General features: G+C 31.7%; 1 protein-coding gene across 1 annotated transcript; it reads left to right on the forward strand.

The window, feature by feature from the left end:
- The first annotated feature begins 2840 nt into the window (after positions 1-2840).
- On the forward strand, positions 2841-7210 carry LOC25487617 (lipoyl synthase, mitochondrial-like). The gene is made up of 4 exons (XM_013609598.3): positions 2841-3440; positions 5150-5361; positions 5910-6289; positions 6905-7210. The coding sequence occupies exons 1-4, from the start codon at positions 3007-3009 to the stop codon at positions 7013-7015; spliced, it is 1137 nt and encodes a 378-aa protein (XP_013465052.1). The 5' UTR covers positions 2841-3006; the 3' UTR covers positions 7016-7210.
- Positions 7211-13954: the final 6744 nt, after the last annotated feature.

Raw genomic sequence — 13954 nt, forward strand, 5'->3', positions numbered from 1 at the left:
GGAAGAAGAGCACAACATAATGACATTGCAGAACTAGGGTCAGTGGTCACAATTGATTGTAATGATCAATCAATGCTACCACTCCTCTCATAATATATGAAAGATAAATAATATTTAAGAAAATAATAATAATATCCTTTTTTCGTCAAAAAAGAAAATTAATTCTTTTTTTCCTGGTAAAAGAAGAGGGTGACGCCAAAAAAAATTAATTCTACTAAAAAAAATATAACTACATTTTTTATGAAATAAAATAAAATCACATTTAAATGGGTTTGTAATTCAAATCACATATGTGGTTAATTTTAGACATGCACAATAAATTTAAAGTATTCTACTAGATTATTATTGTCAATAGGAATTACCCAAAATAAAGAAAATTTGTCATAATTATTAAAAGTTTAAATAATAAAAGATAATAGCCTGAAAGAAACCAATAATAAAACTAATATTTTGACTTTTTCAGGAAAAAAAACCTAATAGTTTCACATGTACAAATTAAAAATTCGTGCAAAATCAAATCATATCATCCAAGAGAGATTATCATGATGCGATGTGATATCACTATAAATACAAACTATCTATTAATTTTTTTTCCTTAAAAAAAATTAATATTTATTTTTACCCTATCTCACTATTCTCATCATTTAAATGTTCTCAGTGAATTTAGACCAAAAATAAAAATATATTCTCAGTGAATAATAACATTCTCCTGAAGAACTAGGTACATCATTATATATCTACTTATCTATCCATTTGTTTTATTTTTTATTATATATATATATATATATATATCTTTTATGTATCTAGATCCTCGTTATCAGAAATATAAAATGTTTATATGTTTACATGTTTTATTCTTTATGTTGTTTGATATTATTTTTTTGTCAATAGAAAAAAAAACCTCTAAATTCAAAGGCGAGAATAAAATGTATTTTTTTTACTTTGAGAAGTAAGAAATATGAAAACGGTTAACGTCGGCAGACTACTGGAAAAGAAAAAAATCCAATGACGAAAATAATAATATTAAAATTGTATTCAAAACAACGTTAATCTTTACAAAGATTAAGCACGAAAGAGTTGGTTGAAACAAATTGAAAAAATAATGGAAAATTTTATTGAATCATCATTATTAAAAAAATTAGTTATTTGATAAATAGTACATAAATGTAATAAATCTTAAAATTTACAACCCTTTATATTTTTAACATTTATAATCTCAAGTAAGTGTGTAAATTGTGTACATGAAAAATTGATTGTAACAAAATTCATTCTCCATAACTCTTCACGTATTAAACATGACTCTTAGTCATGTATGCTTGATATCTGAAAAGTTAGGGAGAACAAATCATATTAGATCTAACTTTTCATGTATACAACTCACACTTATCCGCGAAATTCAATTGTTTATGAAAAAGTAAAAAACGGAGGTGGACAAACTTTTTATGTAGGTGGTTTTAACATTTTCCTTATCGATTATGTAAGTCCACAACATTTGGACATTCATTGAAAATGAACTATCATCTAAAGAAGTTTGCTCTTCCCACATCATTGCTCCCTCAAATTTTCGAAAATACCTATATCAAGATATACTGAAAAGTCATCTTCTATTCAATACCTATTGAAAGCTACATCACCATAATGAAACTTCCAATAAGTTACCAACAATATGTTTCTTTCTGTAAGTTTTGAAATGGGTATTTTTTTGAGGTCATGAGAAAAAGGCGTGGAGACAAACTTTAAGAAAGTTGCTCTATAGGCACTTACACCTTAAACTGACCAAAATATCCCAAATAGATATTAGCTATCGTTCACTCTCAACAGTTAATTGTCGTTTCAGACATATCGTATACAAGAACGCATAAACATACTTGTTCTTATTAGAAACGATAATTAATTACCGTTCGACGCTTTGGTTGTATTCTAAAGCATATTTCCACATGCGCGACTTCTAAGTGACATCATGTATTGGTGGCTTGAAGAGACTCTACATCTAAAATTTGAAGCTCTTAGAAGTTACTTACCACTTTAATGATTTTGTCTCCTCATTACCATCAACTTCTTATTGTCTTTTATTGAAGACAATTGAAAATGATTGCAGATGCAACTTATTTGAACGATAATTAATTACTGTTTCCACTTTCGGTTCCTATATACAACATGTTTGAAACAACCGTTAACTCTCATTTGAGAATGAACATAGTTTATTGACGTTGGGGTTTGGGGACACTTTTGTCGGTTTGAGGTGCTTGTAAGCAAATACTAGATACATAAAAAGCAATTTTTAACTTCTCATCCAAAAACCAAAAAAATGTTGGCCCATTTATAGGCCCATATTGGTGATTGGTGTTTATTAGCGTTGGCGTGTGTGAAGAATTCAGCTCATTATTCAAATTGTTTCGTTCATTCCTAAAGTAAATGTTCATATTGTCTCTGCGTGAGTTAACTTGCGTTGCATGAGTTAAATCACGTTGCGTGAAGTTAACTCATATAGTCACGCTAGTTATATTTTCCGTGTGAGTTAATTCACGTTGCTAGTTTTCGCACCAAAATTTCAATTTTCTAGAAAAAAGCACAATCAGAGGAAGTTGTTGTATCTAATTAAAGCTTGAAAGCACCGTCCTTTAAGAAGAAGAATCCATAAAAAAAAAAAGAGTTTTTGTATCTAATTAAAGCTTGAGATCACTTTCAATAAATTGATATAATGATATTGTATTCAGTTATATATCAGAAACCTTCACCATTTCAATGGAACTAGAGGAAGTTGTTGAATAGTATTGATATAAAAATGGAAGTTTCACTAATTTGGAATAAGAAGCAAATGAAAAAGGACGAGGAATTGGAGGAGTGGTGTGGGTTGAATTGAGTAAACTCACGCAGGGGTATTTTGGTCATTTACATTGGAAATGGGCAAAATCATTTGGGTGGAGAGCAGAATTCGTGTGTGAATCCTCTCTCTTTCTCAATCTATCTTTCCACGCGATCTGTGACTATAACGAAACGAGAGAGATGATGTACTCACGGTTCAGAACCGTCGCTAAAAACCTCAAATCCACCACAAAACCCTTCTCTTTCACCACCGCCACCACAACAACCACCGTATCATCCTCCGAATTTCCACAGAATCTGACCGAACTCCGAGCTCGTCTTGCAAGGGAATCCCCATCCCTATCAGACTTCATTTCCTTGAAATCGAACAACGCATACTCTGTTGAAGTTGGAACGAAGAAGAATCCGCTTCCGAAACCGAAATGGATGAAGGAATCGATTCCTGGTGGTTGGAAGTATGTGCAGATTAAGAAGAAACTGAGAGAATTGAAGCTTCATACGGTTTGTGAGGAGGCGAAGTGCCCTAATATGGGAGAGTGTTGGTCTGGTGGTGAAACGGGTACCGCTACCGCTACTATTATGATTCTTGGTGATACTTGTACTCGAGGTTGCAGGTTAAAACCAATCAATTTTTCAATTTTCGCAATTTTATGTTGTTTTAGTATTCTTGATAGATAAATTAAACTATGAAGCATGGATGCCAACACTTACATAGACACCAATGATAATTTAAGGAAATGTAAGTTATTGAGTGCAACGAAATGTGTTGTGTCAAACACCGTGACATGTTGCACATTGTATATGGCTTCAATATGAAATGTTGGTGCTACATTAAATAGATTTGAAATGTAGTGTGGCGCGTGTGAGAAATACAGACATTGGTATAAGCAAGTTGTATCACTTTGGTTGTTTGGCTTGTTCTGCTGAAATGATGTCAGTTCAATAGTTTGCAATGATACGTTGAATTGAGTGGCTCCATAGTTTTCAAACAGACAAATGTGTATCAGTGTATACCCTCCGGTCATTATTATAAGCAAAAAACCACTTTTTAGATTAATTTAATAACCGAAAAAACCCATCAGTTTAGTCCTTGAACTATCAACCTCTCACCAATTTAGTCCCTAAACTATATAAAATCCATCAATTCAGTCCATAGTATTGAGACTGGGGACCAAATTGATGGATTTTCACATACTGTAGGGGCTAAATTGACGGATTTTGCATATTTTAGGGACTATTTAGAACATTTTTATAGTTTAGAGACTAAATTGATGGTTTATTCACTAACTGATGTATCTGGTCTATATAGATACATAAGTTATTCAATGAATCTATAAAGTGGTTTTTTGCATATAATAGTGACAAGAAGGTGTATCTAACTACTGAATTTGTCATTCTTGAATAATGGATGAGAATGTTGATCAATTTCCTCCAAGTTTTATGTTCTTTTCATCTTTGAAGTATAATCTCATTGAATGATATTGGAGCTCTAATACAATTTTGATATGCAATTGTTGATTACGCCGATGAGTCAAGGTTGCAGTACTAACAATTCAGTTCCAAATCCCATGGATTTTTTTGCATAATTTAGTAAGTGCTAATTACATTCATCTAGAAGATTTGGTGCTTGACGGTCCTTATGAATGCATAATCTAGTGCACTCATGTATTCTAAGCTTTGTGGTTTCTTTTATGGCTCAAAGCATAGTTTCACAGAACAACTGAACAAGTGGTTGAAGTTTGAATTTCAAACTGGTTTATCCTTGTAACACACGTGCATGCGCATGCACACACGTTACGGATTTCTCTTGTTCTTTGTGTGATTTCAATATAATTTATCTTACTTAAATTGTTGTAAGCAAGTTGTAATACTTAGGTTGTTTACTGACTTGTAATGAAATGATGCCAGTTACAGTGATGAGCTGAATTGAGTGGCTCCATTTATCACCTAGTTGCTAAGCATTTAGTAGATGTGATCATATTTTCATGTTCATTACAAGTTTAAACGAAATTATTCCTAGGTACTAAAAGATTCCCTGAAAAAAAAACTTCCATATTCTAATTCTAATGAAAATATTTCTGATGGATGAGTAGAGAAAATATACCCCCGTGAGAGTATATAGCTTATTTTTAATTTGCATGACTACATTATTCTTGGAAATGTTTTAAAGTTTGGCTGCACTTTTTTTTTGTTGAGAAAGTATCCGGGATTATGATTTCATACTCATAAGAATGTTATTTAGGGGGATGTAAGTATTCCTAAAACCAGTTGAAGTTGTGTGTGGAATTTTTTTGTTATAAAATGAATTTATGTTATTTTCCAGATTTTGCAATGTTAAGACATCAAGGACTCCTCCACCACCTGACCCTGATGAGCCCACCAATGTGGCTGAAGCAATTGCATCGTGGGGTTTGGATTATGTTGTTATAACAAGTGTTGACCGTGATGATTTACCTGATCAAGGGAGCAGTCATTTTACTGAAACAGTTCAGAAGCTGAAGATACTGAAACCTAGCATACTGATAGAAGCCTTAGGTATGCATTTTGAATATATGCAGTTCCCAAAAATAGATTAATGTGATAATTTGTGAGAATCATGTTCTAACTTCTATCTAATAGTAAACAGCGATCAAGCCTGAATTTGCTAGGTGGGTACGGGTGTAATAAAAAGACGTCTATATGGATTTTAGTTAGAGCTAGTAGTGGGAGTGGGTCATGAATGTGAAATGAAGGACTATCTTTTGTGAGTTTCTTTTTCAACTTGAGCTATTTGATAGAGAGGTGAATTATGTGGTACCTAAAATGAAAATTCCCTACGGAGTTTCTGTTGATGAATTTCTCTTACACTGCTGTTTATTATCGTGACTGTTACTGTTTAATAGTATGGCTTTTAATTAAAACTAAAAAAAAAATCTTGTCTATTGGGATTTGGGCATACGGCCACGGGAATTAATCTGACAGTTTGGTTTGTGTTACACATGTTCATTATAGGGTTGAGTGGGGCCAAGTTATATTATTAAGGAGACTTCACTTAAAATAAATTTCTCCATGTGACGATTGTTGCTCTAATTTTGTTGCAACAGTCCCCGACTTTCGAGGAAATGCTGAGTGTGTAGAGAAGGTTTCCAAATCAGGATTAGATGTCTTTGCGCATAATATTGAGACAGTTGAAGAGCTACAGAGTGCTGTGCGCGATCACCGGGCTAATTTTAATCAGTCTTTGGATGTTCTAAGGATGGCCAAGGATTATGCCCCTGCGGGAACCCTCACCAAGACTTCAATAATGTTAGGTTGTGGGGAAACACCTGACCAGATTGTGAAGACAATGGAGAAGGTGAGAGCAGCTGGCGTTGATGTGATGACATTTGGTCAGTATATGAGACCCTCAAAACGCCATATGCCCGTATCAGAATATATTACACCTGAGGCCTTTGAGAAGTATCAGACTCTTGGCATGGAAATGGTATGTCTATAGCATTTATTCCCGTCGTTCTGATTTTTTTAATATTTTATTTATTTGTAAATGAAAGGAATGTATTTTGCTGGATGAGAAATAATTACTATTAGCATCCAAAGCTGTCATAGTTTTGTTGGCGTTCTCGTAATCATGATTTTAGTCAGTATTTACAAAAATCTTTTGGTGGTGGTAATATTTTGTCCACAATACAGGGCATAAAACATTTAGGCTTCTGGCTGGTATTTATAATTTTGTATGTGTTTCTCAAAAGTTAATGCAGATAAAGTCATTTTCAGCATCGTTCTTGCATATTCAGTCAGTGTAAAATAATATGTCTTGCTAATCCATAGTAAATGTGGCCTTTTTTATCCCATAATTAGCAGTTAGCAGCATGCCCTGGTGGCCCATTCCTATAGAGATTTAATTGTAGCTCTGTAACTGGCATTCTGTACATCACCATGCATGCGTAATCATGGCACATTTTTCTACTTTTAATTGTTGCATGCTGCATTATGTTAATTTTTTGAAAAGCTCTAATTTATTAAGAACTTTTTGTAGCAGTAAATCATAACTCGATCATGTGGTATGAATGATGGACTAATTCTACTTCGTATGTGATAGGGATTTCGATATGTGGCATCTGGGCCCATGGTAAGGTCATCATACAAGGCAGGTGAATTCTATATTAAATCCATGATTGACTCAGATCGGGCTGTATCTTCTCAAAGCTGAGTACCTGTTCATTATTTTTTCTTTCATTTTTGTAATTTACACACTACTGATGTGCATTATGTATAAGAAGAGGCACATGCTTACTTCATTCTGTTGATGCCCATAGCACATGTAATCTATAACTAAGATGGTATTAATGAGTGGGAAAATTTATTTGAAAAATGAAAATCTTAAAGGGGTTAATTTGTGTTCTCATCTCCCTGAGCTTATTTTGCTCTCTTTAACCCATGCAATTTATTTATACTTATTAAATGTACCTATGAAAATTGAAAGGTATTCAGTTTGAATCTATCATTTGAGAAATCGTGTGAAACTGTTGGCTTTTGGTATGGTTGAATTGAAGTGTGGTTTACTTTACAAGTGCTACTGAATTTGTGTTACTTTGGTAACTGACAATCTAACTCTACTCACTGACCTTCAATTTTAAAGTGAATTTGGGACTACTGTAGGTCCACCAGCAAGAGCAAATACTAGAATGAAATGAAATATAAGCAAAATGGAATCCAAAAACATTCGACTTTTTGGACCATTTTTGCTTATATTTCATTCCAGACCGAGTATATAATTATGGTGACAACTTGTCCCAAAGCCATGTTTAGTGTTACCGTTACAATCATTAATGGTAGCCTTGTAAAGCTGCGAAGTATTCTTTTTTGGGTTTGGAGTTATGACAGGCTGGTTAGTGTCTGTTTTCATCATCATGTGGGGGCTGAAGATGGTGAAACACTTGAAAGCTTCAATACTCGAGCGATTCTTTTTCTGCTATCATACATTCCCCAAGCATATAATATTTGGTAAAATGTGAAAAAGTTTGGTTTTGGTGGTCCATTAGTACTAACTGGTCCGCCGTGTATGTTAGGTCATTTTATCTTATGGTAGAATCCTAGGTGGGGTAAATCTTGATGAAGCTCTAGTCTTGCATGTAAATCATAATTGAACCTATTTGTCCTGTGTATTCGTGTTGAAATATTCATTCGGTTTATGTTCAGTTCTGGTTGATAATCTGCTCCACAATGAAATTCTACCTATCGATGCGTATATTGCATATTAAATTTTTGGCTAAAATATGATTTTGATCCCTGCAAATATACCTTGTTTTGATTTTAGTCCCTGTAATTTTTTTGTTTTGTTTTTGGTCCCTGCAAATATGTCTCGTTTTGATTTTGTTCTCTGACCCCACTTTTGTGATAATTTGCACATGTGGCACATGATGACTGAATCCATTTATTAGAAAAATAGTCCCTGCAAAATCTTTTGATTTTTAAAAATATCCCTGCAAAGTATTTTACTTTTGAAAATAGTCCCTCTAGGGACTATTTTCAAAAACAAAATGAGGGACTATTTTCAAAAACAAAATATTTTACACGGACTAAAAACAACAAAAAAGATTTACATGGACTAAAATCAAAACGAAGCATATTTGGAGGGATCAAAATCATATTTTAACCTTAAATTTATAATTGATATATGTTGGTGAGATAAGAGACAATGAAGGAGTCTTGAGTTCAATATCAGGAAACTAACACCCCCAACGACTAATATTACTAACATTTGCCAATAAAATAAATAAATAAATAAGTGCTTGTCATATCAAATATTTTTAGTGTTTATAGTTAATCAAGTTGTTTTCATACAAGCTATAAGATGGTTTGATAAATTATCTTGAAGAGCTTATGAAAATATGTTGAAGATAGTTTAAGGATGTTATAACTTCTAAGTTGTTTTTTTTTATAAAATCTCTTAATTAGTCTAAAAGTTATTTTAACTTTTTTTGGTATAATATATATATATATATATATATATATATATATATATATATATATATATATATATATAATATGATATGATACTACATAATAAAGCATTAAAATATGAATATTTTTAAATAGATCAATATTTATTAGAGAATAATATTGATAAATGTTTTACATTTTAAAACTAATACATATCACTCCTAAAAAAAACTAAAACATATTACAAACACATGACATGAGTAACTAAATCATATATTAAATTATACTTATCAAAATTTACTCAAATTCATAAACTCCTAGTAAAATGGAAAGTTTTCCAATTTCAATAGGAGTTACTTAAACTCGTAAAAGTTTATAAAAATAGAGCCTATAAGAGCCTTAACTCACTTTTGTGAATTAGAATTGTAAACTCGTGAAAGTTTAAGAGTTAATTTGATATTTAAACGAGGGTTAATAGTGTTTTTTATTCTTGTAATATATGTCATTTTAGATTTTCGTCCCTATAAATTTTTTGATTTGATTTGCACCCTCGTAAAATTTTTATTTTTTGAAAAAAATCAGGTTAACCTTTCATAATTGACAATTCAAAAGGTATGCATCTTTTTTTCTTTAAAAAAAAAAAGGTATGCATCTTTTATTATTTCTTTTCCTCTACTTTAACACTGTTACTTTCTTTAGCATGACATTGACAACCTTGCCCAACATGTTTATAACTTTTGAATCTTCTCTTCCCATTTCTTGCATAAACTTTCAGAATTCCCTTTCGAATTCTTTTCTGTTTCTTGCATAAAATTTAAAAATTCTCTTTTGAATTCATCTTTTCTATCTTTTGTGAAATATTATTAGAATCAGAATGATTGCAACGGGAAATAAAATTATGAGACAATCTCTTTTATAGCTTCAAATAGTAATCTAATTTACATAAAGTAACGTAAGCACAAGTAATTTTGAATCTTATAAATGATAAAATAGTAATTTTATCATTTATAAAATTACTAATGTTATTACTTCCATTCCCTGTTTGCTTGATAAGGTTAAGATATTGTCTTTGGGATGGCTGAAAGTTAAAAATGCCATTTTTATTTATGGAACTCAGCAGTGGTGCTCTAGCCCTTTAATTTGTTTGGGTATAGGCTAATGTTTGTTTTGCTGGATGCCCGATGTTCTCTGTTTCTCTTTGTATATGGTAGTCTCTAAGGCACATCTTGTGCTTTTATTGACTGCTTTATGGTTATAATATTTCATTTTGACTTGTTAAAAAAAGATAAAATAGTAATAATGAAGGGAAAATAGGTATTACGTAACAAGAGATTTTGAGTAAACATTTTTAAAAAAGATTTTGAGTAAAAAAAAATGTAACAAGAGATTTTGTGTGCAAGAACCAATGAAGAAAAAGATGTTCTCATAATTATTTGATTTTTTGAATTATCCTGTCATTAATTTTTTCTTGCAAAATCACTCTTACAAATTGTTTTTCTTTTATTTTAGTTAAATAAGTGTTTTCCACATATTTTTATTCTTCTTTCGTATGTTTCTAATTTCATGGTCTTAACACGATTCCGTTTGTTTTGATTTCTCATCTATGAGCAGTGTGTTTTTTATATCTTGTCTTTGTGTAGTGTTTATTTGATTTAGATTGAAAGATTACCTTTGATCAAATGTAAATACAATCAATGACTTTGGTGTGACCAACGTTGCATATTATGATATATGAATATTCCAAAGACTTAAATATAATCATATTTATAGGCATATGTATTCTTCGTGTTACGCTATTAACATAAATGATGTGATTTCGTTCGCAGATTCATCCTTTTTGTTTTAAGCAATTTTGAATTTATATTGTATTATGATAATCTATCAATTTGATTTTGAATTTATACGAATATCATTTAATTTTGTCAAAAAACAAATACATTCTCTCAAACAAAAACTTCACATACATTAGTAAAATAATTAAATATATTTAAAGAACTCAATATCATTTAATTTGATTTTGATTCAACTTTTGAAAATTAAATAATGATTTTTAATTATTTAAATAATCTTTCACCATCAATATCATAAGATTTTTTTTATGTTTTATATAAATTAAACAAATTCCCTTCAAAAATTTAGCAAAAAGTTTCAACATAACTTCAAGTTCCTTAACTCATTCAATACTATGTTGAATAAAAAAAATAAAGAAATCTCCTCACATGTGTTGCATCTTTCAATTTTCGTTGAATCAAAAAATACAATATAAATAATATGTTGCAACATTTGAAAATAAATCTCAAGATAATGTAAAAGAATTAAGAGTATCACAAAGTTTTTACATCTTGGTGTGTCGATTTATGTTCAATATTTTTTTGTGTACACCTTCCTTTTTACGTTTAGACATCATCATATATGTTTGTCCTTTCAAGTTATAATAATTAACATCAAAACAAAGAGTTTCTAAAGTATTTTCTAAATTTTCAAATGTTATATAACTAATTTGAACCATTGAAAACAATGTTTGATGTCAAATAAAAGAAATGAGTTAATAAGTACATTTAAAAATAAAATTTTAAGCAACATAAGTTAGTACAATTTATAATGATTTAGCTCATATTCCACGGTAACTTTAGTTCAAATCTCGTAAGCGATGTGATGAGGACATAATTGGTGAGTAAAATGTTAGGACCTAATGTTATTCGAGTTCAAGTCCTTCAAAAATGAAATTGAACAAAAAACTACTATGATTATGCTCAATTTGTAAAAAAATAAAATTAGTTTAGTGTACACAAACGTATGATTGTGTACCGATTGTATTGTATTTTTTCATCAATATAGCAATATCAAATCTAAGCTATTTAAAAATGTCCAACATAATCTTGATCCATACTCACTCCACTATGTTGCTCCTTCTACTCTTCACTTCTATAGCCGTTTAACTCTTTCCATTTTCAATCAACAATAATTTCAAAACCAAGCTAATCAAATTAGGCATGCAATATCCAACTCAACCTTGTTTCAATTACCACTAAACCACTTTCACTCTCTTCATCATTTCTTTCAAATGGGTTGTTGTATCAGCACCCCAAAAGATGACCAAAATACCCTCAAAAACCAACAAAATTTCACCCAAGAAGCAAAATGCAAAGTTCCACCACCACAATCAAAATCACCACCACATATTGTTGAAGAGGAATCTGTGAAAGAAGTTCTATTTGAAACAGAAACACCAATTTCCAAACCCCAACAAGTTCCAAATTTGACACAAGAAACAATGACCCAAATGCAAAATATGGAAATTACAAAAGACCCCATCATGAAAAAACCATTGGAGGAGGAACCTTCTGAAGAAATTTCTGTCATTTCAGAAACATGCAGTGTAGGTGAGAGTTACAGCTACAGCTACTCCACCACCACCACCACCGCCACCGTGCCGGAAACAAGAGAAGATGAAGTTACAAGTAAACGAAGGATCAGAGAGGGAACTCAGAACCGGAATCGGAATCGGAATCGAAGTCACTCCGATGCATCAAGGAATCGTTCTTACAATGCTGACAGGAATAGAGTCGGCGGGAGAGAGCGACGGCGACCCAAATCCCCGGCGAGGGTACCGGAGATTCCACCGGAGAAGAAAATTGTGGCGGGTTCACGGTCTGTTTGTCGGAGGGAATTTTCCGATAAGCTCCGGCGTGACTCCGGCACGGGTGTTTGCCGGCGTTCAAGGTCGCCGTCGTGCCACAGGACGGCTGGCAGCAGCAATGGTCGGAGTGAGCTCAGGCAGACGGAAAAGGACGGCCGGCGGTTTCCGCCGACGGAGGTGGTCGGGGACACAAACGACGGCGTTTCAGTGGAGGAGTCATTTACGAATCCGCATGTTTCTTTGGAGTGTTTTATTTTTCTGTAGATTTTGGAAGCACGTTTGTTTTTTCATGGTTTTGTTTTGTAGAAGTGATTTTCACGTGGGCATTTTTTTAAAATTTTTATAAATTATGTTTGGATTTACAATGAGGTTTTGCCAAGTTTGTTGTCAAACCAAACATGGACAAAATCGAGTTTGTTTGAGTGTTCATCTTGTGTTGAGTCTTTTTCTCACGAAATTGCCTGTGTAAAAACTAATAAAAATGTACATCTTGATAAATGTAAATTTTTCCTAGTTTTTGATTTTTGATTTTAAGCACTTCTTGTCTTGTTTAACTCTATGCTAATTTGATTAGTTGAGATTGGACAACTTTCTTTCGTCACATTCTTCTTTAGGATGATGCACTTAAGACTTAGACCATTTGCTCTTCCCAGATGCATCATTTCTTTCTTTCTGATGCTGTTGAAGTTGCAATATCCAGATGTTGGATCAGATTTCTCACTTGTTCATCTTTTGAAGTTTTTTCTTTCTTTCTTGTTTTAAGTACTTTAGCGATTAGATTCACACAAATTATATTTGGAGAAGTGAGAAATTAAAAATTCAAATCTCAACCGCTACACATATAGCTACATTTATGAAATATGGAATACTTGTTGTTATTGCAAAATACATAAACAATTTATGATCGTCATATTTCATCCAAAAATCTATCAAATACAACTAAGTACTATTTTAGACCAATCCCATTTAGTTAAATACTTCTTTGGATATTAAATATAAGTAAAAGTTTAGTCAACAAATATGATAAATGTATTTAATTTAAATTTTAGAGCAAATGTATCAACTTTTATTTATTCAATTTTTATTTATAATTAAGATTGGATTTAGTAATACCTCCGCAAAATGAATTACCTGAGATCAAAACTTCCAAAAATTAAGTTGGTTGGCCTCGACTCCAGTATGGGCATCTTCTTTACTTTATCGGGGGATGGGGAAGACAACTTCTTTTGCTTCTTGGCGTTAGTGTTGAAATGTGGATTTTTGTTTTAAAATTGTCTTGGTGTCTGGTAGTATTTTCTTCAGTTCGATAAAAGTTGATGTATATGATGAGATACATCAACATTTGTCGACTTTAATATCTTTTATAAATAGAATCAGATGAAGTATTTGGTGGACTAGAGTCTAGAAGCATGTGAAAATTATTTTAGATGGTATAAAAAAATAGATAAATTGATTTTGTACAATTGATTCTAGTTTAATTGAAGATAAAATAGTTTATGTTTAGATTCATTTCTTTTCTATAAAAGTTATGACTTTTAATTTGTTAGAGATGTTAGCATTTTCGAT

Source organism: Medicago truncatula, chromosome 2 (genome assembly GCF_003473485.1).
Source record: "Medicago truncatula cultivar Jemalong A17 chromosome 2, MtrunA17r5.0-ANR, whole genome shotgun sequence".
In the NCBI taxonomy this organism is placed as follows: domain Eukaryota; kingdom Viridiplantae; phylum Streptophyta; class Magnoliopsida; order Fabales; family Fabaceae; genus Medicago; species Medicago truncatula.